Source organism: Pteropus medius, unplaced genomic scaffold (genome assembly GCF_902729225.1).
Source record: "Pteropus medius unplaced genomic scaffold, Ma_sr-lr_union100, whole genome shotgun sequence".
Lineage (NCBI taxonomy): Eukaryota > Metazoa > Chordata > Mammalia > Chiroptera > Pteropodidae > Pteropus > Pteropus medius.
Window position 1 is genome coordinate 3,687,371 of NW_024344437.1, and position 27,322 is coordinate 3,714,692.

The 27,322-nt window shown below is 33.2% G+C and overlaps 1 protein-coding gene across 13 annotated transcripts in view; it reads right to left on the reverse strand.

Moving 5' to 3' along the window:
- NBEA (neurobeachin) overlaps positions 1-27,322 on the reverse strand; it is a 629,692-nt gene that overhangs the window by 380,607 nt on the left and 221,763 nt on the right. For 12 of the 13 annotated variants that reach the window (XM_039873014.1, XM_039873019.1, XM_039873011.1 and 9 more), the window contains 3 exons: positions 18,267-18,705; positions 7,434-7,588; positions 5,069-5,195 (listed from right to left, as the gene is read on the reverse strand). In XM_039873014.1, the coding sequence (XP_039728948.1) occupies positions 5,069-5,195; positions 7,434-7,588; positions 18,267-18,705 (721 nt within the window). The remainder of the gene's footprint in view (positions 1-5,068; positions 5,196-7,433; positions 7,589-18,266; positions 18,706-27,322) is intronic. The other variant, XM_039873015.1, reaches the window with a different exon arrangement.

A 27,322-nucleotide genomic window follows, 5' to 3' on the forward strand; every position in this document is an offset into this window, starting at 1 on the left:
TATATAAACAAATGATGCGACTATATTCCAATAAAAGTTGATTTACAAAAACTGGTGGCAAGCAGATTGGGCACATGAGATGTAGTTTGTATACTCCTGATCTAAGTTTCCATCCTAAGAATGTAGAAAAAACAATGTGAGTAAACCTGCAATAACTAAAAGGAAGTAATAAGAGTGAAATTCAATGTAATAGAAAATAGAAAAAAAATGAATCTAATAGCTAATTTCTAGGGGGGAAATCACAATGTTAAAAAATCAACAGCTATTCTAAAATGGTCAAAAAAACTAAAATTAAGAATATCAGGAATGAAAGAGGGAATGTCATTAGAGATCCCACAAATATTTAAAAGTAACAAAATAATTTTAAAAGTTGTGAAAAACTCTATGGGAATAAATCAAACAACTTAGATAACATGGCTAATTTCCTGAAAGTAACAAATGACCAAAACTGATACACAAAACGAAACAAAAAACACCCAGAAATTCTGAATAGTTACTTCTTCATTAAAGAAATTAAATTCGTAATTTAAAACTTTCTCAGAAAATAATTCAAGGCAAAGACGGCAGGACTGGTGAACTCTCAAACATTAGCTATTAGTATAAATAACACTAAAACTACAGGTGACATTGCTTTATACATAGAAAATAATAAAGAAACTACAAATAGTATTAGAAATACTAAATGAGTTGAAAAAGTCTAAACGATCTACCAAAGGATACTAAAATTAAGTGGATTAAGCAAAGTTGCAGGATACAAAGTCAATTTTTAAAAGTAAGTGGTCTTTCTATATAAGACTGACACACAATTAAAATTTTCTTCCCTTTTTTCTCAGCTCTAAAGAGGTATAACGAACATAGTTAATCATCGATTTGCTCTCTATTAGATTATTTGCATTTTCTATAATTTTTAAAAGGAAACACATAGTATTTGTTATTTTTTGTTTGGCTTCTAACTAAAAATTGGAAGTTTAAAGTAAAAAATTTAATTTAAAATATCATCAAAGCCATGAAAAATAATTAAAAAGATAAAAATAAGTATAAAACCTTTACAATGAAAAACTACAATAAGTTGCTGAGAGAAATTAACGATCTCAAGGAATGGCGTTCTAGAGAAGTTCATAGACTGAAAAACTCAGTATTGTTAAGATAACAATTCTCCCTAAATTTAATTAAAAACTGAAAAAAATCCTAATTAAAATTTCAGCAGATTTTTTTAAAAAAAATTGGCAAGCCAATTTTAAAATTTACATGAAAATACAAATAACCAAAAAAAGTCAAATCAATTGTAAAAAAAAAAAAGATTTACACTACCTGATTTCAAGATTTGCTTTAGCTACTGGAATGAAGACAGTAAGATACTGACATAAGGGTAACCATATAGGTGACAGAATAGTATGGAGTCCAGAAATAGATCCAGATATATGTGGTCAATTGATTTTAAACCAATATGCCAAGGTAATTCAGTGGTACCGAAACATTGATATACATATGGATGATTAAAAAAAAAAAAAAAGCCAACCTTTAAATTGTCACACACAAGTTAGTGAAAATGGATCATATACCTAATCATAAAAGCTACAACTACAAACTTTCAGAAGAAAGTATCGGAGAATATCTCATGACTGTGGAGTAGGTAAAGATTTCTTAAAACAACGGACTTTATCAAAATTAGAAACTTCTTGTTCTTAAGACATTTAACAGAAGGGAAATATAAGCCACAGAATAGAAAAACATTTTTTTTGCAATATATATATATCTGAGAAGTGATACATATTCAGAATAAAGGACTCTGACATTTCAATAACAAAAACAGCCCAATTTTAAAAAATAGCACATTTCAAGGGCCCATAAACACATGAGAAAAAAAAAAACTTATCATTAATCATTAGGAGAATGAAAAACAAAACCGAACGAGATATGATTACCCAGCCATTATAAAGTCTTAAAAAGATTGTCAATAGCAAGTATTGACAAGAATATGAAACGAATGGAATTTTTACACATCATTGACAGAAATATAAAATGAAACAACCATACTGCAAAACGGCTCAAAAGTTTCTTAGGAAGACAAGCACCTACGGATCCTCTTCCACTTACAGTGGGGTCACATCCTGATAAATCCATCTTAAGCTGAAAATATCTTAACCCACCAAGCATCAAAGCTTAGCCTAACCTACCTTAAACGTACTCAGAACGCTTACCTTATCCTATGGTTGGCAAAATCATCTAATACAAAGTCTATTTTATGATAAAGTGTTGAATATTTCAGGTAATTTATTATGCGTATTGCTTTCTCACCATGGTAAAGTCGAAAATCTAAGTCTAACCATTGTAAATCTAGGATACTTTCTCTTTAACTATAACAGCACCAAACTGGAAAAAAAAACAGATATCTACCAACAAGTGAATAGATAAATTGTGGGATAGCAACATAATACTATTCAGGAATATAAAGGAATGGACCACTCATATAAACAAAAAGACATGGATGAATCTTAAAATCTCAAAAGCTGAGTGAAAGAAGATAGAAACAAGAAAGTATATTCTGTATAATTTCATCTGCATGGAACCCTAGAAAAGACGAATTTAAGTTAGAATGTTAAAAATTACGTAAGTGTTTGCCTTGGGCAGGGATGGGGTAAATCAAATATAGGCACAAGGGAATTATCTGGGGAAATGGGTATACTCTGTGTATTGATTGTGGTGATGGTTATATGGACATAAAAATTAATCAAAAGTCATTAAAATATACACTCAAAATGAGTATTTTTATTGCATTTAAACAATATAAATAGTCTCCATAAAGTCGATTCAAAAACTACAAGAAAGAACATACAAGTAGAAAATATTAAAATATTAAAATCAAAAAAGAAACATGTAAAACTTCTACATAAAAAATCTAAAAATTGTTACTGGGAACTTTTAAGAAAAACTGAAAAAATGCAAAGATTATATGATGTTCATAGTTTGGAAGTCACCATCTTAAGAGGTTAACTGATGCAATATAACCCCAGTTGCAATAGATCTATATATTCCATTCCTTGCAAAAACCCCAGCAAAGTTGTTTTTCCTTCAGATATTGTCAAAGTAATTCTAAAATCTAAATGAAAATGCAAAGAATCAAGAATAGCTTAGATTTTCTTGCAAAAAAGGACAAGGTGGGAAGACCTCACTCAACAAGATACTGATCTTTATTACACTAAAGCTAATTATGACAGTATGGCACAAGGATAGTCAGACAAATGAGGTGGAACTGATTGCCAAACCAGAACGCAGTACATAGGAACACTTGATCTGGGACAAACATGTCAGAGCATGAGGGAAAGAGAGTTTTTCAAATAAATGATGCTGAGTCATCTTGACATCCATTATTACACTCTATCTCATTAAATTCACAAAACTCAATTCCAGATGAATAATACTCCTAAGTATAAAAAGCAAAGAATAAAGCAAGCAGAAGATAAGGGAAAAAAAATGGAGGCGAAGATATTGCCCACCACTGAAGAAGCACAAATAAAACTTGATAAACTGAGTTTCATTAAAATTTATAACTTCTGTTGATCAAAAGATCATCTAGACAATGATAAAAAAAAGCTAAGAATGGGAGAAGATATATATACATATAGAACTTATAATCATCAGAGAGCTCGATTTCAAAATGCATAAAGAACCTTTACAAATTAATAAGAAGACAAACAACTAAATGTTTTTAAATGGGCAGGAGATTTCAACAAGGAAATCATAAAAGAGGAAAACCAAAAGACCAATAAAGTATTTTAAGAATGTGATCAACTTCATTACTCATCAGGAAAATGCAAACTAAAAACACAACTGAACACACCATACTTCTACCGAAACAGCTAAAATGTAAGAATGACAATACTAGGTACTGTTAAAGATACGAAGAAACAGGAACTATCATATGCTGCTGCTGAGTTAGTAAACTTACATAACCACTTTGATAAACCAATTAGCATTATCTAGTAAAAGTGAACTTAGATAAACACTATGAATCAGCAATTCTACTCCAAGTTATTTACTCAACAGATATGCAGAGCAATGTGCAGTACACTCAAGAGTAATGTACAAGCAGCATTACTATGTAAAAGGCAGCATTATTTGTAACAGCCCCAAACTGGAAAATTCCAATGACCACCATCAGTAAGACAGATTAATAAATTGTAATGTATACCCAGAAAGAAATAAAATTGAAATAAAATAAACAAACTATTGCTATTGCAACACATGGATAAATCTCATAAATATAATGTTGAACAAAAGAAGTCAGAGACAAAAGAAATGCAATTCCATTTAAACAAAATTCAAAAAAGACAAAATTAACCTAATGTTAAGAGTCAAGGTGGTGAATTTGAAGAGAAGCAAGAACAGTGATAGGAAAAAGAGCACAGTGTCGGGGCTTCTGGGCCACATGTAACATTCAGCTTCTTGACTTGTGTGACATGAGTGTGTGTTTTTTTTTTTCATTGAGCTTATACATCCTGCATCTGTGATACTTACAAACATATACATGTGTGGGTACATGTGTGTCAATTTAACTCCAAGAATGAGGGCCAGTCTCTTCTAGGAATGCTCTTATATGCTACTAAAAACCACTTTTATCAATTAATTACAATAAAAAAGATAATGTTCCGTTATTCAAGTTCCAATCACAACTTACATATGTTACATATAGCTTTTATTTATTTTGAAAGTCTGTATTTTAAACTTTTCATCACTGCCTCAAAGATGCCCAATTTTATCATGTTACCATCTGTGCATGTTTTTTACTTTATTGGAAGGAAGTAATGTATGCTATATGACAATGGATTATAGCTTCAGCAGAATCAATGTCTGAAAATCATTAAAGATGCCTGTTTGGACTTTAAAATATAACAGATTTTTATATAATGAATAACTAGCTAAAATACTGAAACAACAAATACATAATTAACCATTTTCAAGAATTCTTAACATTATCTTTGTGTTCACTGTGTACTGTTTCACTATGTTTGAGACAGCAGGAGGAAGTAAACTGAGTAAAAAAAACAAAACAAACAGTAATGTATACCTCATGTTTTCAGCCGAGTCTTCTGGCATGGGAGCCACAGTTTGCACGGCTGGAAGGTTTTTGCTGGTAGCACCATTCACAAAACTAGAAGAGGAGGAAGAGGAGGAGGACCCTGAATCCACGGCACCTGTTTCCAAAATAATAATTTTTAGCCTTAAACATAAATTTATTTAACAAAATTTTCATTACATTACTATCTGATTTTGAAGAATTACTCATCTGAATTTCAAAACAAAATTTAACAATTAAAAAATCATTTGGCCATTAGTACACTAATAACTCTTTATAATTATTAATAGTGCTGCATAAAATCTAGTTGATTAACTTATATTAATCTAAGAAAACTACATATCACAAATGGGGTATAAATAAAAGACATCAACAAATGAAAATAATTTTAGATAAAATGAGGTTGATAAAACAATGCAAATTTAGATGTGAAAAATTTGTTTTACTGCTATGCTGCAATATTTTTAGTTTTCATCATTTGAGATATAATTTACAATGAGTTGAGCATTTATGACACTGCAGCATCAAATGCTTATTTTGATAAAATGATTGCTTAAGAAGGGCTATAATGAATATAATTGTACCTGATTTCAAAATAATGAGTTCTCCTCAACGATATGAAGATGCCATTTTAGAACAGACTTTTCTATAATACACCATGTAAGTATATGAAACAGCTGTGGAGTTGAGAGACATCTAGTGTTCTGAAATATAATCTTATCTTACACTAATTCTCACAAAACTGAATTGATTACTAGGATTTCCACTCTAACACACAGCATCCATGTGCCAAAATCTAAACTGGAAAAAAGGCCAGTTTAGATGTTGGCCCACAACATGTTTTTGTGTGTGTGTGTGTGTGTGTGTGTGTGTGTGTGTTTGTATGTCTGTATGTGCACGTGTATGTATATACTTCTGAGGAGGTTTATTACTTACATTTTATTTATCACTGTAACATTATGTACTTTACGTCATTAGAACTGCTACTATCACTTCCCATGTCTATTATTAATTCATAAAATGGAAATTAGAAAAAAAATAACTTATTTCACATAAAGATAAAAAAGAGGTGATTTAACTTTTCATTTACCTATCTTTTAAAAATAAAGATTTATTCAATAAATACCAATGCAGATTTTTTTCTACTGCATTTGCATATTTTAAAAACCTTAATATTTTCTCTCGTATATATTTTGGTAAATAAGAAACATTTATGTTCCTACTTCTAGAATGCAAAATGAGTATAAAGAGTAAGATTATAAAGTGAATACAAAAACTTTATAAAGTCTTTGGAAAAGTCAGATATAAATATTTATTTATAATATAGATAAATCAAAGATGTTATATGTTCTTTAACACAATGCCATTAATTATGTTTATTTGCTCACAAAAATATGCTTGATAAAAATACATTCTACTTACTACAACCCCATAAATGTGTTGTTCATGATATGTCAGACTCAGTGGTATGATAAACAAGATAGATACAGAAAGCACGAAGAGCTATGAAATTAATAAAGATGGGAAGAATCTAAGTAATGACAATAGATGGAAAAGTTCAAGGCTATACAGTTTGGAGAAGAGAAGACTACTATAGTCAGGGAAGAAAAGTCAGGGATCATCTTGCGTTGTATAAATACCTAAAATGGAATCACAAAGATTTGGGTAAGGATTTATTTAGCTATTAATCAACAGGAACATTTCTGGAAATTTACAAAAAAAAAAAAAAAAAAAAAGGCTATTTTAGGCAGGCTTTTAAAATTTGTAGTGACTGGAATTTTCTGTTCCTAGAATCATTAGAAAAATGTTGGACAATGAACTGGAGACAACTGTAATCTAAGTACATAAATTAATTCAATGTCAAACAATGGCTCTTATTCACATGCATTTTTTATTCAACTGAAGCTCTCGCATATCATCAAGTTTCTTAGGGGAGCTCTGCCTTCCCTTAGAGGATACACATTAGGATTCAACCAGTAAGTGTCACTAAATCTATTTTCCATCACTAACACATTAGTATACTAATTTTTACAAACTTCAGCATTCAAATTATCTTTGGTTTTATTCCCCAAATACCTTTCAGCAATCTGATTTCACTCTGAAAGGAAACAGCATTGTGTTTTGAGAAGACTCAAAACAAAAACTAAGTGTCCTTCAAAGGAACCAATAAAAAACACACCCTGGAACTACAGACAAATTCTGAAAGGTAGGAACATAAAGTGGAAACTTCTTAAAGATTAAGATAACCTTAAATGATCAGGGTATTTTATATTTAAGATCAAATAAGCAGGAAAATGAAGATATAGAAAACAGAAAGAAAAAGATGAGGTATCACAAAAATATATAAGGACAATACCTGTTGTATTAATCATACTTTTTGGTGTAGCTCCAGTAGCAGCAAATATATTAGAGGTACTGCCTGCCGGCAGCCCACTCCCAGCCGCGGTGGCTCCCACAGTGGTTACAGCTAAACTACCTGGAGGTGGCTTCTTCACAGGCACCACGACACTCCTGCACAGAAGGAAACGATGGAAAATAAGGAGCAGCACAAGGTCGAGGATGAATTCTACTCCTACCATGGCAGATACATATAGTAGCCATAAAATTTTCTTTTCTTCCTTCTGCCTGTTTTTCTGTTTTTTCATTCCTGAGCACCATTTCATCGGTGAAAAGAATATGAGTATTAAGAATATATTGTAAAGTGTGTTGACTACTGTAATTCATGTGGTAAACATTTATGTAGAATTTGAAATTGGCAAACCTTTCTCAAGATGGTATGTGGGTTATAATCATGAATTGGGGAAAACTGGGAAAACGTGTACTCAAGTTAGAATATTTTTCACATGCACACAGGGCTTTTTTTGCAAGACAGATATAAAATGTCCATCTTACCTACATTATAGTCTCCATGCATAAAATGGTCATAAAAACTTTGAAAGATACATTCTAAAACTTCTTCATAATAAAGCGAAAAATTAAAGGAACACTGATAACACCTAATGGTGTAATACGTTACACTTTCGACAAATTTCTAAGATGATAAACTAGACATGTGATGAAAAATCTATTTAGCTCTTAGCCTTGACTTTTTGAACATAGAGATTGAGTATTTTCTCCCATATTTCTTTAGCATATTTAAATGACTTTCATTAAAAAGTCTGACTATGACACTGCATTAATCTTAAATTATAATAAATGAATATGAGTATGAGTCAACTTAAACGATAAAGAAACCATTTCTCTAACATAAATATCTTCACGTCTCTGGAGGGAAGCGCCATTCTTCTCAAAGTTTACACACTGTGACTTCATTTAACGCATCCTTTCCAGCACTGCTCACCCATCACTGAACTTATCTATCTAGAAAGTAGATGTATGAGATATTTTAAGTTCAAATGTAATGCTTGAAAACTGATAACCAACAATGCAAAAATATCCAGCCTAAACTAGGTCTTTACATGTACCTATATTTTATCATTTTCCCATTAAAAAGCTCTTCTTCAAGGGATCTCTATCAATGGCTCATCCTCAAATAAATCTATAAGGCTTAAAACACCTTAATCCAAATATATTTTATCTTCGATGACTTCCTTAATGTCAAAATCTAAATTTGTAAGAATTATTATTCTCAATTTTAGGAGTACTTAAATTTTTTTTTTAACAAAAGGTATCATAACCTCAATAATTTTACTTGTACCAAAAAATTTTTTTTTTCATTTTCTCTGGGTACTTTCTTCTTTTCTCTTCATGGATATGGTCAAATTCATTATACTCAACTTTGAACTCTCAACTATTTATTAAATTACCAAAAGCACACAGTATGTTTTTAATCCCTTAAATAGCCATTCCTTATCCAATGACTTCATTTATTTCATTGAGAGGCAGTGTGATGTTATGGAAAGGATATAGTATATGGAGTTAGAAGTCTAAGTCGTGAGATGTAAGTCATTCTCAAGCTGTGTGATCTTAAATGTTTCTCCCTGTAAAAATGGCAGGATGAATGCCACTTATTCCACATGTAAGTGGGAAGATTAAATGAGACTGTATTTAAAAGGACTTGGTCTATTATAAGATATCTTATAAATGTTAATAACTGTTACCACTGCCTAAAGTGAAATATTTCTCTGCCTATAAGATATAAGGTATCTAGTTATAGTGATCAACATAAAGAGCAATTAAACAAAAGAACAAACTATAAATTTGGGTTTATCACCAAAACTCTTCTCTAAACTTCTAAACCAGTGTTGAGATACACTATTTCACTGGCTATCTAGCAAGAAAAAAAAAAAGTATCTATACTTACTTGTAAAGAAGTCATTAATGAAACTATAATGCTTTTTTTCTACATCGCTCATTAAAATCCATGGATAAAATAAAAAAAAAAAACACAGACTTATTGCTAGTACTGTGAGGTGAATTGGAAAATGGTAGCAAAACAGATAAACAGATTCCTGATTAGCAGATCATTGCCCACTTCTTGTAAAAAATCTCGGTCAAATGTTGAGGCTAAGAGAAATATAATATGAAACACTAATAATATGGGAGAAAATACTTTAATCTCAATAACCTATAACAATGGCTTGTAAATAAATGCGAAGATTACATGCTTATATACTAAAGAACTGAAAGTATCTGCTTTAACAGCAACTGATGTGAAAGCCTCCAGACTGTTCACTGACAGCTAAGTCAGCACAGGCTGATAGAGTGCCATGGTATATAAACACAGCAGCACAGCGACTAAAAGCCCAATTATTAATGTCGGGAAGACTTGAGTTAGAATTCCACCTCCGACAATTACTAGACATGTGGTGTTAGGCAAGTAAATCTCTCTGAGCTCCATATTCCTCACCTTTAAAATGAGACTCATAATAGTTTGTACCTCATAAGAGTGTTATAAAGATTAAAGGACAGAATGCATATAAAGTGCTTAGCGCTTTACCTGGAATAATGTAAATGGTCGACACGTTTTAAATATCATTGGTATTTTTATGGCTCCCGAAAGTGCTGATACAGTGTGGGTCTACATCAGTACCCAGACTGAAAGAAGCATTAAACCTGATACACTTCATGATTGTCAGACCTCATAAACAAAATCCTATGTGTGGGATTAGGCACAGTATTTCAAGAATAATGACAAACAACATCACATCCATAAGGGAACAGTTAGGATGACAGCAGATCTGGAAAACGAGTCGTTTGAGGAAAGGCTGAGAGACTAAGATATTAAAATTTTCAAAAATCTGAAGGTATATGATAAGGAAATAAGATGAAACCTCCATGTATCTCCAAATATCAAATTAGGACCAACAAGAGGAAGAAATCGCTAATGATTTTTATGAGCTCCGGTTTCCAACCACGTGGCATGTTCACGTGACTAAGATGCTCGCGTCCCAAGGGTTGTGTCGAGAGGTGGGAAGCTGGATTTGACAGATTTCTCAGATTCTTTCACAGTCTACAACTTTATGCATTTATAAGAACTATTATTTCCTCTTCGATTATTACGGCCAAATTGTTTATCTGGAGCGAGAGGACTATACATTCTCGTCTTTAATATCATTTCTTCACTAACGTTATCTCTTCCTTAACACCTCAAACCATTCTCTGTCCTACGTAATCTATTTTACAAATAATTTGAAAGTTTACACTTATCAGTATGTGTTGAAAACATTCATTTTCTTTGGAATGTTATTATGTATTTTCAACTACTTATATATGAAAGCAAAAATTTTCAACTCTTACAAAATCTTCTACCAAGTTGTTGCTCAGCATTCCCCACCTGGTTACCTAGAAGACTTACCCCGGAGTCTGGGTACCCCCGCGGGGTGCACAGACACCTCGGAATACACACAAGTTTCTGGAGTACGTACACTTCTTCTAGGGTCGGCATGTAATTTTTATCAGGATTTCCAAATATAGGCACACAAAAGTGAAGTCTCCAATCTAAACTATGAACATATTCCGTGCTTCTCAATCCGCTGTTTACACTGATGGCATCCTAGAATCCACTATGCTACACACAATTTACCAAATGCATTTGTCTGTCTAAGAACAGTCCTTCCATGTTTTCTTACACAACTTCACGCTTCCGTCCCGCACCTTTAAGACTGCGAACTATAAAGCAATGGATATTTCTCTTATATACACATAACTCTCACATACTCCAAGGCTCTAAAGGTTGTAATTAAAATAGCGCAAGCCAGGAAGTTATACTTCCTAATTCACTTCGACATGTTCCATTGAGTGATTAATTATGTTTTGTAATACATTCAGTGATATATAAGTACAAATTCCTCCATAATTGAATTTATTCTATCTCAAAGCCAGAGATTTGGGGTGTGATCTAAGATTCACGGATTCATTTAATAAATATGGAGCACTATGATGTTTGAGAAACTGTTCTAAGTTATTATGCATAGCAATGTACAGGACACACAAAATCTCTGCCCTCGTGGAATTTAATTCCAATAGAGAGAGACAGGAAACACAAGTGCTATGAGAAAAATAAAGCGTAAGGAGTATTAATGGGAAGATGCCTAAGAGAAGACTCACTAAAAAGGCTGCATCTGAGGAAACACTGAAGGAGGTGAAGGAATAGCCATAACGATATTATCTAGGAAAGAGTCACAGGCAGAGGGAACAGGAGGCTAGTGTGACTCGAGAATACCGAGTGACGTGGAGAGTTGCGAGGTGAGATGAGAGGAGAATGAGGCTCGGATCACGAGGCCTTGTGCTCCAGCGGCTTCTTCTCAGAGTGGGATCAGAAGCTGTTAACAGCTATGAACAGGGGAGGAACATGACCTTAGGCTACAACAGGGTCACCCTGGCTGCCCTATTAAGGACAAACTTAAGGAGGATGAGAGACTGGTTAGGAAAATACAATAATCCAGGCAAGAAAAGATGGTAGTTTGGATTGGAAAGGCAAAGTGAAGTGGTGAAAACTGGATCAAATTCTGAATATATCAAGAAGGCAGAGCAAACAGGATTTGCAAAAGAATGGACATAGGCGTGAAAGAAAAGTCAAAAATGATGTAATACAGATTTCGCCTTAAGCAACTGAAGAGCAGAGCTGCCATTAATTAAGACAAAGATAACTATGGTTGGAGCAGGTTTTTTTTGTTTTTTTGTTTTTTTTAAATAACTTAAGTTATTAATCTTCCAAGTAGCAAAGCTGAGTAAGCAATTGGATAGATGAGCCTCTAGTTCAGGAGAGGAATTGAGGCTGAGACACGCTTGGAAGCCATCAGCCTATATGCTGGTTAGTGCTAGGAAACTGGATGAAATCAAAGTGGGAGCAAAGAGCAGGCAGTCCAAGGAGAAAGCCTAGGGGGTTCTCCATTAATAAGTTCTGTGAATTTTGTAAAAAGGATAATACTTTATTCATACACCTCAAGATCTGTCCTAAGTATAAAGTGAGATACTGAAGATAAGAAAGGGCTTTTCAATAATGACTCATTAAGGCCATTGAGTTTCATAATTATTCATGGTACCGTGTAAGAATCCCTTTTTCTTTCTGTTCCCTCCCTCTTTGCTGTAACACTTATTGAACACTGACAGGTCAAAGGAGTGCTTAGAGACAACCAAGAAATAACCATGCCTCAGAGATACTTGAAGGAAATATAAGAGACAAACAAATCAACTGTGCAATATATTCCAATAACTGCTCTGATCAGAGTTATGCACAAGGAATACAAAGGAACACAAAGGATGTGTATTATCAGGAAGAGTGAGCTGAATCTAAAAAGATCGACAGGAATGAGGCAAGAGGAGAAAAGCTCAATCCTAAAACTTAGGCAAAGAGATATGAAAAACTCCAGCAGACTGAAGAAACTGCAAATAAATCCTTAAAACTTTCCATTCCAACTAATAAGTTCATCACTGACTGTGTAATAACAAGAAATTATTTCAGAATCTTCATCACTTTGTATTTAAGAAAAATGGCACAAATGTGGAAGGAAGATGCATTTGCAAGGAGGGAGCATCCAGAAATAGGGACAGAACAAGGAATCCACTAGAGATGCTGAGGCCTCCAGTACGACAGCTTTGGGAATGGACGTGGTACAGCTTTTCTGGGATTCAGGTCTTTGATTCAAGTTCAAAACTAGCCATCTATTCCTTGTTTTAGACTAATTACAAGGCCATTTCAGTTATCATAGAATTTTGAAACTTTACGGAACTTTATAGAAATAATGCATTATTCTGAATGTTGGGAATCTGAGTCCCAAAGAATCAAAGAGAATCGACAAAAGGTCATACAACTAAGTACAGAGACTCATTATTAATAGCCACTTCTCCTAATTTCCAGATTATCACTCTCCCCTAATAAGGCTTATAGATGTTAAGCATTGATCTTGAAAGAAAAAATTGAAATTCTGGAGAATAACAATCCATTATTGATTTTAGGGCAACATTACAATTTACTGACACTCATGAGAAATCACAAGGTTATTGCTATGATGTTTCCATGTTTTCTGAGTCCCTATTTTATAAAACATTTAGAACATCCATAGAAAAAATCTATGTAAAGAAATAACTGAGTATTTTATTAATCTGCCCTTTAAAGAGATATACTTTTTTTTTTTTTTAGCTGACTGTGTAAATGCCAGGGGAGACAAAGGCAACAAAACTGGGAAAATTAGGGTACCACCAAAATTGCATCTTCTGACGACTGGCCTTAAAAGACACCTGGAGCATAATAAAAGCTGGGATTTCATTGGCTAGATATCATAGAAACTTTGAAATGTGAAGGAAAGCAGATTTTTATTAAATTGGCTTCCATTTACTTGTTCATCCTTTAATATAATCAAAACATTTAAAAAAAAATAGAAAACTACAAGAATAGAAATTGAAGTCCTCAGCAGTAATTAAAATTTTTTACAATCTCACTTAATTCTAAGTTTAAAGAAATCAATGTATGAGGATTCCATCAAATCTATGAAACATTTCTTTAATTATGTGCTCTGTAGTCCTTGGCATTATGTTAAAAATGTTAATGTTAAAAAGTAGAGAGAAAATACATAGCCTAAACTTGTATTTTAGGCTTAATAATATGTAAGCTATTTATATTGCTTTTTCAGTCCTGTAATATTTATAAAATATATTTTATTTTAGAGATCTTCTTTCTCAGAGAATGAAACAGAAGCACAAATATTAAAATTTGGGGGAAAAATTCACACTACGTTGCCTGAACGTATTGAACCCAGCAATTCATATATAAGCAGGTTTGCAAAATTCTAAGGGATGAAGTATATACCATGTAAGGTCCATGTTGGCCAGAGAAGCAACACAATTATAAGCTTTCTGTGTTGTTCCAGACTTAAAACAATTTTCTAAATGTGATGACAGTTAAAATGTATGGAGAGGCATACTGTCCACTGCTTTTTTTCATCTTTTGTCCAAACTAAACGGGCATCTTAGGAATTCCTGGGGAATTAAGACTGAGTTAATGCGTGCACGCGCGCGCGTGTGTGTTTGTGTGTGTGTGTGTGTGTGTACCAAGTTCTCAAAAGATTAAAAACATGAGGATATACAGAATTAAAATTTTAGTGGAAAAGATAGGGTAAGGCTTAATTGGTAATTTAGGAGAAAAGCATTACCCTATCCTAAATGCTACAAGGTTACTAACACAAAAAATATAACTCAGCTAGAATATTTTATAAACCACAGAAATCTAGCAAAAGAGAGTATTTAGGGAAACTTTGCAACTTGATTTATGAGTTCTATGGTGAGATTATTAACTGCTTCTCTTAGAAATAAAACCATGATAAATATCTGTCTTTGCTTTACAGTAATAAAACATTAGAAAAGCTATTATAATTTTATAATTGTAGTTCCTCTATACATATAGTGTTTTCTCACTATACAACAGTACTAGAGGATCTCTAGCATTTTCGGTGCTTTACATTCATAAATATATATTCATTAGGGCCACTCAGTTTCATCAGAGACATATACGTAAATCTGCACAGACAGGAAGAAATGAAAGAAAAAGAATCAGCACTTTCTCTATATACAGTTAAGAATGTATATGTATTTCATAATACGATTTGATAAAAGATTTGATACTAAAAGAAAAAAAGTTTATTTTAGTTAAGTCTCAGCGTTTCTAAAATTTGACGGTGCAGTTTACCGAATAAAAATGAACTGCAAAAAATACAAAATAAACTTCAAAACACTGAAATTCATCAATCCTTTATCCTAAGTGATGAGAAACAGCCTACGCAGAACCGAAATTAACATAACTCAAATCATAACAGTTTTTTTTAGGAAGTTATTTCCAAATTTACAATGAATATAAAGAATGAATATAAAGAATACATTGCTAGCATGTTTGCAATAGAACCAATAAACTGCTAAAACCCTAGGTGATTTCCATGGGGATTGTACAATATTATTAAGAAGTATAATTTAGTTAGAAAGAAATGATCAACTGAGTTTGTAGCTATTTTTCAACTAAAGATAAAAATATTAACTATATTATCGGTAGAGTAAGACTCCTGATAATTCTGTGTTTGAAACTGGCAGTATTCAAGACTTTGCGTCTAAAGCCTGTCATCTTGAATCCTATTTTCAAGGAATTCAACTTGATGTTAAAAGATATGTCATAACTTGGGTTTCAGACTTTAGTGCTTCAGAAATATGTTTATATATGTCATAATGTAATTATAGCTACCTTAAGACAGATAAGGCAAATGGTAGCAATATTTTGGAATTATGATTGAAAAACGCAATTGTCCAGAAGCACTTGTGGGGATGATGTCTCTGAAAACCTGCTCAACGCTCCAGAGTTTGAAGTTAAATTTTTGATGTTGTCACTCTCTATCTATTGAATGGCTGACAGACAATCAAACCCGTCTGGCTGGCTGGCAGCTCATTTTGCTGGCAGGTGGCAAACAATTAGACACACCAATTTGTGCCTCCTGATGACATTAAAGCATGAAACTAAGTTGTATGCAGGGCCTAGTGATTTGTGTGAAAGCATTTCAAAAATAATACTCTTTGCCGTGGCAACTCATTTCAGACTGCCACCTCCCATTATGGCTTTGAGCAGTGAAGACGACAGACTTGAGTTACGTGCAGTGCAAGGCCGCTTCTGTTCAATCCGTCATCAGCGCCCCCTGAGACCTCAATCCCCTCCTTTCATCAATATCACCTCATCATTTACATTTGATAGTACTTGAGCTGCTGCATATATTAACTACACTGGAGACCCCTTTCCTAAAAAGAATTGAAATATGCTTTGTGCATCTTGATTTCATTTCTACGTATACAATTTAGAATAATGATTTCACTCCCATTGCATTTTGCACAAATGCTACCGAGAACAAATAGAGTTCTATTTTTTAAAAAGCAATATCCTCCAAAGTGTAATAAATTTTGAGTAGCTAAGAAGACTGACATTCAGGTGATTGCTCTGTTAAGTTTTAATGAAAAAAACTGTCCTAACAATATAATCAAAATTAAAACAAAATGTTTTAATCTGTATTTCATCATTCTCTTATGTAAATCGCAATAATCTTCTGTATTTTGTTCTGTATTTTAACAAAATTTAAATATATAATTTAAAATTAAATGGAAAACAGAACTTCCATGACCCTAAATTCAATGATTATATCATTTATTCATATAGATTAATAGGTCTCTATAATTATAGATACTTATACGCATATGTTTTTATAGGCCCATAAACAGAGATACACAGAAACTGGTGAGATCAATATGAAAAAGGAATATCCAAAGAACCACACGAACGCACATCCAACTGTAATAACACAAACTATTAAAAATATATATTTTCCTACATTTATAGACCCTCTTTTATTAGTTTTTAAAATTTTTGACACAACGCAGTTTATCTTATATGACAATTATCTGCAAACATTTTATCTCCTTTACTACTCTAAGCTCATTGAAGACAAAAGTAATTTTATCCATCTATATATCTGACATGATGACTACTGCCATTTATATTTTCAGAATACATTTTCAAGAAATATGGTTAAATGTGTACAAAGTTTAAATTATATTTATATGTAAAAAAGATAGTTCATCCTAACTAAAAATGATTTTATTGTCATACTTTTAACCCTAAACACTGAAAATTACTGTCTCGAATTTAGACAAAGTAGTTTTCGACTATTTTATAAAGAGCAATATGGAAGAGATATTATATTTTGATGATATATATTTTGACATTCCAGTTTAAGAAACATTTGATTTCCTAACTTAATCTTTTCTCTTTAACACAAAATAACTGCTTGCCAGTCACCTCGCACATGCATACAAATTTTTGGTAGGAAAAAGAATTTTAAATATTCAGAAGGTAAAAAAGACAGAAGCCAAAGAGTTTATGTGTTAATATGCAAAAATAATTTGGAATATACATCAATCTCAGTATCAAAGTTAAGTACTGTTGTTAGTAATTAGTGACTTCTTAAAGTATTTTTTCTAATGCTGCATATGTTTTTAAATAGTAGGCTATATTATGTGGACAAGTTCGCTGGTCCTAAAATATTTTACTCTGTTAACTATCATTTTTACTGCAGGTACACCGGAACAGAAAAAAAATTCTTGGTTCTAAATTAAAAGTTCCTTATTTGATTAACATTTGAATGTAGATAAATCATTAGAACTCTAAAATGTCTCCCAGCAATATTTACTTTCAAATATACATCTCAAAATGTGGCTTTTACACTGATAATGAAAATTCCATAAGGAAGACGATCACAGAGGCAAAAAAAAAAGTTTCCATATACTTGCATTTAAAACTCAAATTTGAATTTTATTACTTAAAACAGGCTATTTGGTCTCAAACAACAAAGCCAGAGTAGACTTTGAAGAGATTTAGCCTATTCCCCTCCCCCACTTTATCCATGAAACAATTAAGTTCCAAAAAGATAAAAATGACTTCTTCAATGCAGTGTGGTCACTCGATGATGGATTAAAATCAGAATCTGAGTTTCTCGATTTCCAATTCAGTGTGCTATCCTCCATGTCGCATTAAAACCCCCTTTTTGAGCTGTTTTATTAAAACGCCTTACTATGAGATCAATCGGATTGGTCTGTCAGATATTCTTTGTAATGAGAATCTACATTAATAAATATAATGTTTTTGAGACCCCCATTTTTAAATTAAGAGACTCAAATTTCCGTCCATGTAGAGAACACTGTAAACAATCAGTTAAGTACCTACCTGTCAAAGGAATGAAACTGCATAGGAAGAATAGCTTGCGCTTCTCTCTTCAGTGCTGGATCTGGGTATGGCACAGGTTCAGGGCCACATTCTGCGATTTCAACCGGGGCAGCCACGAGACTTTTCAATATTTCCTTGACATTGATGCCTTTGGTTTGACTAATGCTAGATATGGACGGTGCAGGCTTTAATATTTCACCGGGGTTTTCAGTTAAGCTTTCCTGCGATTTTTTCACTTCAGATGACAAAGTAGATAACAGTTCACTCATGGCATCAGGGCCTGCGCTAGGCTCCAGGTCTGCCCCATTCAAGATGCTCGCCACTTGCTCCTCTCCGATTCCCGAATCTGTATGAGGAATGGAACTTTCTAGCTGAATATCTTCACCAGGGGCTGCTGTTTCTTTTTCTTTCATAGTGTCTGGAAACGCAGCAGGTGTTTCTGTAATGAAAAAAAATGGTTTAAATAAAAAGCTTAACAAGCGGAAACCCGGTAGTATTAATAAAATATTCTCATATATTAGAATAAAGGACATAAAAGCTGTAATAAAAAAAAGTCTGCTAACTGGATGTGTATGATACACAACTGGGTTAAAACATTGATATGTACCTGTCATTTTGTTCAGTAACCATCAACAGAACCCCATTTCCTTTATAAATCATCTGGCATTTCAAAACTGATGCCTTAAAAATATGGAGGAATAGTTCCTATAAAATTTTTCTAGCAGCTCAATAATGACTATTATATGAACTTCCCTTTTTATCCTTTCATTCTTAGCTAAAATCAAATAAGAGAATTCTTATACTTCTCTAATACTGTCCTTAAAAATATGTCAGTTTTTATAACTTTTACAGTACTTCAATAACCAATAATGGTATGTTTGAAATATTTAAACTATTTGAAGATATTTTAAAGTTACCTGCACATAATACATAAAATTCCCAAGTTAACTGCAACAAGCATGTCAAATGACTAATTCGAATTGATAATTAGTTTAATAAGAGAATAATGCTCAAGAATTTAGCCAATATGTCTTTCTCTAATAATAATTATTTTAGAATACTAATTTTGTGAATAAATATCAATTGCAATTTATGAAAACTTACTCTGAAAAAACATATATGTATGAAATACACATATTACCAATTAAAGTAGAAAGAAAATCTTTAAATTTTAAATTCATATCAAATCTCATTATACAAAGGTTAAAATAATAAACTTCTCCATATAATAAAATATTATCAAATTCTGAATGGTGACCTTAAAAAGTATCTAATCTACAGTATAATGGAAATAATAGCTTTTAACTTAAGTCATGTTGAAGAATAAGACACTACATGTAAACTATTTATAGTTCCTGCGTAAAGTGGATACAAAAGTAAATGTTAGCTATTTAGAAATAAATAACATCTCCTTATTCAACATTCCTAATATATAGTAAATTAACTAAAAATATACATCTCTCACAATTCAGTGTTGTATTGTAGTTTTTTGCATATTAATTAAATAGGCTTCGGTTTTGCTTGTTTGGATGTTATAATTGAAAGATTAATTAGTATAACATGATATTAGTTTTCAAACACTGAATGACTAACATGAAAAATAGAGTAGACCTATTCTTTGTTGATCCCAAGACTAAAAACTAAAATAACCACACGAAAGTTTTAGAAAGACAATTTCACTACTATTGGCAAAGCACACAGAAGGAAAAAGAGGTAAAGATAACAGTTTGGCTTTTTAATAAAACCTTGTGAGAGAAGATTAAGACTTAGAATATAAGCAGGAAGGGAATGAATGGAGATGCTTCTGCAAGAGCCAGCTTAAGAAAAAAAAAAAACTGTGCTGCGCTACTGAGGAAGGAAGCTACAGAGGAGTGTGTTTATACAAGAAAATAATGAATTAAGTTTTGAATCAAATAAGGCTGTAGAATCTCTGAGATACTTGTATCTGTAGGTCAAGATAAGTATAGCCATATATTTTGGGATTATTTAAACTGAGGTGATAAAACTTTGGATGTTTGGAAATAACCTTAGGGATATAAAATGAGAAGATAAGATGGCTAAGGCAGTTATTTCCACTATTAAGAGATACCACTGAATTTATTCAATACATGTGTTAATCTATAGGTTATATATTTTTGAAGAGAAACAACTGTCATAGAAAAATCAGGAAAGAATAAGTAGCAGTAGTGTTATTATTATGACAAGAGAACAGGGAATGTAGAATTAAGAACTCTAACATCAAGAAAAAGAATGTAGAATTAAGAACTCTAACATCAGGAAAAAAAATAGTGTCATGGTTACTAGCACTGGCTAACTTTTCCTACAGCATTTAATTACCAAAAGGCATATAGTCAGGTCTAGCACTTCTGAATTTAGCTGATTTATAGATTTGGCCTAGAGTTCTGGTTTACCCTAATATGATGGCTCAGTATATTTATGGTGTGTTTTACATCATGAGCTATGCAAAAAAAATGTAAACTTTTCAAGTTATATTAGTCTGAAATAGAAATGTTAACCTCTTGATTATAAAACACAATTAAAAGCTTATTAAAATTGAACATTAAAAAACTTTCATGTGAATCATCAAAATATTTACCCAGTAATAAATATCTTAGGTTTATTTTTTCTGTGACCAATAAAATGATTTCAGAAATGAAGCAGAAGTCTGACATTTAAATAAGAAGTCTATTCAAATAGGTTTTGTAAATCATACCTTGTGATCATGTTACATAGAAATAAAAATAAACACCAACGGAACATTTTATAATAGTAATTACAAATAAAAAACAGATCAGTAGTCAAAAAGCCTACTTTAATTTCTCATTATGCATTAACATCTTTTACAGAACATGCTCTCAGTTGATAGCATAAACCTGAACTTAGATCACATATATGCTTGTTTGTGACACTAAAGTACTTTGAGGATTTAATAAAGTTCAATAGGAAGTTAAGCATGAACAGCAGAGAAAGTATAAATGACTGCATACTTGTATCAATGACAAGTACACTTGTAACTTTTCAGTAGTTGAGTTTCTGTAGCGATACATGTGAGTACACAAAGCAGAAGCATTACTTGCCTGAGTGATCTTAACTTTGTCAGAAACAGGCAGTTGGATGCCAGATGCCTCTTTTTCTTATAGTGTTTCATTGAACCTAACGAGTTCCTCTAATAAATTTTGGAAAAATTATGGGGTTAAGTTCAGCAAATGACATGATTTCGACATGGTGACCTCATTTATCACATTCCTTCCTCCAAAAATCTTGTTTAACAGTGATTTATGAAGTGTTTAAATATGTCCTACGTATTAAATTATTTAAATTGCTATTTTCCAAACTAAATAAAGAATAACATGAAAAAACATACATTTGTCTAGTAAGTCCAATAGTTCCTTGTTAATATAGCACTAAAAATTATATAAGATTAATTATATGCTCTTCAAATACTAATAATACTAAGCAAACTAAACCACTTAGAGTGATTTAAAATAAAACAGGAAACCCTGTATATAATTAGGATGTATATTTACATATTAATCTAAAAAAGCCAAATTAAATTATATAAAAAGTAACCTGAACTCCAAAGGAGAAAAAAATACATACATAAAAGATATGAAAATCATTATTAAAGTTCGTTTTACACAACAAAAGACTGCAATGCACTGAGTAATTATTTGCAATTATTTATATATGATTTACTTTTTTTGCCACACCAAATGTATAAAAAGAATACAACTTCAGGAATTTGATATTATTTCCAAAGAAATATGCCCCAAATACACAAAATTATAATTCAGAAGAAATAATTAAGAGCCAAGACGACACTTCCAATGGATGTTTTGACTATGATTTGTAAATCTGTGGGAATTATCCTACAGTGAACTGAAGTTTTTGCATGTGCGTAGTAATGAGTTTCATCAAATTTGGGATGTTTTCAGGACAATATTTCTTCAAATATTCTTTCTGCCCCTTTCTCTCTCCTCTCCTCTGGGATCCCCAAATATGTATATTGGTTCACTTGATGGTGTCTCACAGGTCTCTCAGGCCCTCCTCACGTTTCTTCATTCTTTTTCCATTCTGTACTTCAGAATAAGATAACTTCAATGAACTTTTCTTCAAGTATGCTGATTCTTTCTTCTGTCAACTCAAATCTTCTGTAGAGACCCTCTAATGAACTTTACATTTTAATTATTAAATTTTCAACTCCAGAATTTCTATTTGGTTCTTTTCTGTGTTTCTTATATTCTCTTTGGTGAGACATCACCCTCACACTTTTCTTTAAAAAGGTCTCCTCTAATTATTTGGGCATATGTATAATAGCTGGTTTAAAGCGTTTGTCTAGTAAGTTCAATATCGGGGCTTCCTCAGGGGCAGTTTCTACTGATGGTTTTTATTCTCTACGTGTGTTGCCATACTTTCCTGTTTCTTTGCATGGTTCACATTTTGTTTTTGTTGAAAACTAGACATTTAAAACACATGTGCCAATCCTGGAAATCCCACCCCTCACATGGGGGATCACTGTTTCTGTTTACTGACTCTCCTGAACTAATTCTACAAAATCTGTATTCCTGGTCACCTGCAGCCACCGAAATCTCTGCTCAGTAAGCACAGTGGTCAGCTAATAACTGAACAGAGATTTCCCTTACTGTCTTCAACCAGTAAATCTTTTACTCATTTCTAGAGGTTTTGTGTTTGTGTCAGGGCATGCTTTTAACACTTGTACTGTTTACAACTCTCATTTACCCTTCATTTCCTGCGTGCCCAGAACCTAAAGGTCAGACAGAGGTAAGTGATTAGAGCCTTCTCGGATCACTCCTGTACCTGAGTATAGGCCCAGGAATACGGACATCTCATTCTTAGATCTTCCTTTTAAGCTTTTTGGTAAGGCTGTTGTTGCCATCTTAGTTGGCTGCAATGCTAAAAAAAAAATATTAATAAAGCTCTGATCAGATCGAATAATAACAAGTCCAGTGAATGGAGCTTTACCAGAGGGAGATGCTAGACCTGTTAAATAGTGACAATGCTCTAAAATGGGACTTTCTAAAAACTCTAAACCTCGTTGGCCTCATTCCAGTGGCTGCTAGGCTGCTGGTTTTCACAGCTACCACGGTTGTCTGGCTGCTGGTTTTCAAGGCTATTGCAGAGCTGGGGAGAAGTGAATGGCAATGGGCAAGTTAAGTCGTCACAAAGTTTGGTATTCGCATGAAGATTCTACAGTTTTTCTTGATTTAATAATCTTTGGATTGTTGCAAGCCTTTGATCACTTTCCAGAGAACTAAAAAAATGGTTTTGACCATTCTGTCACTGTTCTCATTGCTTTCATGGAGAGGCAGTTGTGGGAAGGTCCTTACTCCACTCTTCCAGAAGTCCTTCCTCTAAGTGATGTTTAAGATCCAAATTTTAGTATAGTTCCAATTTGTACATTTTAAATATCAAAAAGAAATGAAAAATATTCATATAGTTTGCTTTTCTCTTGCCTTAGCTTGTTTGCATTCTTTTTCTCTTTTCTTCTCAAAGAAACAAAAACACTTTTCCTATTGAAATATGTCATGCATTTCTGTAATGTAATGGAGGCAATCATTAACACTAATAATAAAATGTTAACATATGGGTCTAAACTTCTCGAGCTGCAAAAAAATGAAAACAACCAAACATCAATTAGATAAGCCACAAATTGCATATTATATATGATTGAGAGTTCAGCTTTGAAATTAGGCTGTTTGACTTTCAATCAAGACTTATTCATGCTTTGTGATGTAGCATGAGCCATTTAACTTTTCTTGGCCTCATTCTTTTATCCTTAAAGTGAGCATAATAACTGTACATACATTATACAGTTTCGGGGATGATTAAAGAACAAAATTCATGAATTGTGCCTAGCATAGAATAATCTCATTATAAGTTTTGGACCTTGCTGCTGCCATTATAGATTTTACTGTTATTGTTATCATCACCATCATCATATCCTAGAAGAAAATACAGAGCCCAACCATTCCCTCTAGTCACTTCAATTCATGTCTCTCTTCCCTAGCTTTTGCCCCCTTTATCTGTAGACCAATATATCCTACTCTAAAAGAACAACCTTTGATCCCCACCTCCCTTTATATATCTAGCCCTTAAGCTATTCTGGGTATTTCTCCTTCCTTTCTGAAGGAAATATGTCATAATGGAAAGACCTTAGGAATATAATCAAATTGATCAAAGTTCCATTTCTGGCTCCACAACTTACTAGTTTTCCATATTACCTGGACAAATTAGTTATACCGTCGGAGTTGCAGAAACTACTTTTGAAATATGTAGATCTTACATATGCTATGAGGATTAAGAAACTTGTCAGGCTGTCACCTGTATTGTCCTTGTAGATTCAGCTTTCCCAAGACTTAGAAGATGTGCATGGACAGCTCACAATTAACATATTTAGATGTCTGTTTCCTTCCCCAGGTTAGTAAAGTTTTCGGCCATTGCTTTTTCAAATAAGAGTTCTACTCATTTCTTTTTCTCTTCTTCTGGGAGCCCTATAATGCAAAATGTTATTTGGCTTGGTGCTGTTCCATAAGTCCCTAATGCTATCTTCATGTTTTTTTCATTCATTTTTCTTTTTGCTGCTCTGATTGGGTTAGTTCCACTGCCTTGTCTTCAAGTTAACTGATCCTTTCTTCTGCTTCATATACTGATATTGAACTCCTCTACTGTATCCTTCAAGTCAATTATTGTATTCTTCAACTCTATGACTTCTATTGGGTAGTTTCTTATATTTTTATTTTCTTTGTTGAAGTTCTCACTGTGTTCATCCATTCTTCTCCCCAATTTGGTGAGCATTTTTATGAGCATTACTTTGAACTCTTTATCAGGTAAATCACTTATCTCCAATTCCTTAAGTTTTGTTTTTGACTGTTTTATCTTGTTCTTTCATTTGGAATATATTCCTCCCTTTCTTCATTTTGCTTGATTCTCTGTGTTGGTTTCTGTACAACAGATAAAACAACTACCTCTCCCAGTCTTGAAGAAGTGGCCTCATGTAGGAGACACACATTGTCCTTCAACCCTGCCCCAGCTCTCTGTCATCTCTCAAACCTTTGTGCTTGTCTAAGCAGTTTGTTTTATTTTTAATGGCTCCCAGTAGTTGAGGATGTGACAAAATTTGTCAGCCCCACCTCCACTTACAATTATAGCCCTTAAGCTATTTGGGGTATTTTCTCCTTCCTTCCTGAAGGCAATATATCGTAATGTAAAGAGCATGGGACTATAATCAAATAGACCAGAGTTCTAGTTCCACAACTGCTGGATTCTAGAAGGATTTTTAGCATCAGGCTATTAGAAGCCAGAAGCTGAGGCGGCAGCTTTTAAAAGTGTGAGACTACAAGTGTAAGCCATGCTGGCCACTAGATCCAGACAATCTGGTGGTGCCCCCAAAAGTCACAAAAATCGGGGCTCCTTATATGAGGTGTATAAGCTCATTTCTGGGAGATACTGGTGAGCCGAAGAAAGGCAGAGGGATAGTGCCAAGAAGGAATCCGTAGCCTATGTTCCTGGAGAGCAGGTCTGCAGACCACTGGACGTGTGCAAAATCCAGGCCAAAGCACAAAGACAACTAGTCCTCCTTCACAGAAGCTCTGTGAGGTGTGCCTCAGTCTGCTGTCTCTACAGTGCCCTGGGGAGTGGTAGCCTGCCAAGAGCTGCCTCGCTGATTCCCACAGTCCTGTAGGACCTAGAAATGTAAGCCTCCCTGGCTATCAGAGCCAGGCAATCAAGGGGCATCCCCAAGGCAGCAGACAAAATTAAAGTGGAAGCAGATGTTAAAACCAGGGTGCCAGATATGTGTAAAGCTTCCCTCCAGGAGACACTGGCACTCTGGAGAATGGCAGAGGGAGAGCCAGAAGTTAGTGCCACCCTAGGAGGTCTCTGGAAAAAATTAGTTAGCTCCTGAATGCATGTTTAATTAGAAGTCTGCCCCTCAGGGTGCAGCCATGATGATTAGCTAATAGGCCTCCTTCACAGAAATACAGAGTTCCTGGATCTGTTGCTTTTACTGTGTCTTGGCAGTGGTAACTGCTTAAGAAGTCTTTCTCCATTGTTTAAAGTCCTGTAGGACTGACAAGTGTAAGCCTCACTGGCCACCAGAGCCAGGAGATGTAGCGGCATCCCTTGCATGGAAGCCTCAAAAATCAGGGCACCGGACAGAATGGACAAATTTCTCCAATTAAAAGATATAGAATGGATGAATGGGTAATAAAACAAAACCTACATATATGCTGTCTACAAGAGACACACATTAGATGAAAGAACAGACACAGACTTAAAGTGAAGGGATGGAAAAATTTAATACATGCAAATGGAAACTAAAAGAAAGCTAGAGAATAACTATAACTGCATGATACAAATAGACATTAAAACAAAGACTACAATAAAAGAAGGGCACTACATAATGATAGTGGGGTCGATCCATAAGAGGATATAACATTTGTAAATATATATGCACCCAAATAAAAGAACCTAATATGTTAGGCAAATATTAACAAACCTAAATAGAGACAGAGACAGCAATCCATTAATAGTAGGGGATTTTAATACTCCAATTATATCGGTGGATAGATCGTCCAGACAGAAAATCAGTAAGAAAACATGGCATTAAATGACACATCATCCCATACAGACTTAATAGATATATACATGACATCCCATCCAAATGCAACAAAATACACATTATTCTCAAGTGTACATAGAACTTTTCCCAGAATAGATCATGTGTTAGAGCAAAAAAAAAAAAAAAAGTAAATGTAAGAGGCTTGAAAACATTTCTGACCACAGTGGTTTATATAAAAAGAAAAATTAATTACATTAAGAAAACTGGAAAATTCACAAAACTGTGGAGATTAAACATCATGCTACTGAACAATGGATCAAAGATGGAATCAAAAGAAATTTAAAAAAAACCTTGAGAAAAACAAAAATAAAAATTTAACATGCCCAAATTTGAGTATGCAGCGAAAGCAGTTCTAAGAGGTAAGTTCATAGCAATTAAGGCCTACATTAAGAAAAAAATCTCAGATAAACAACCT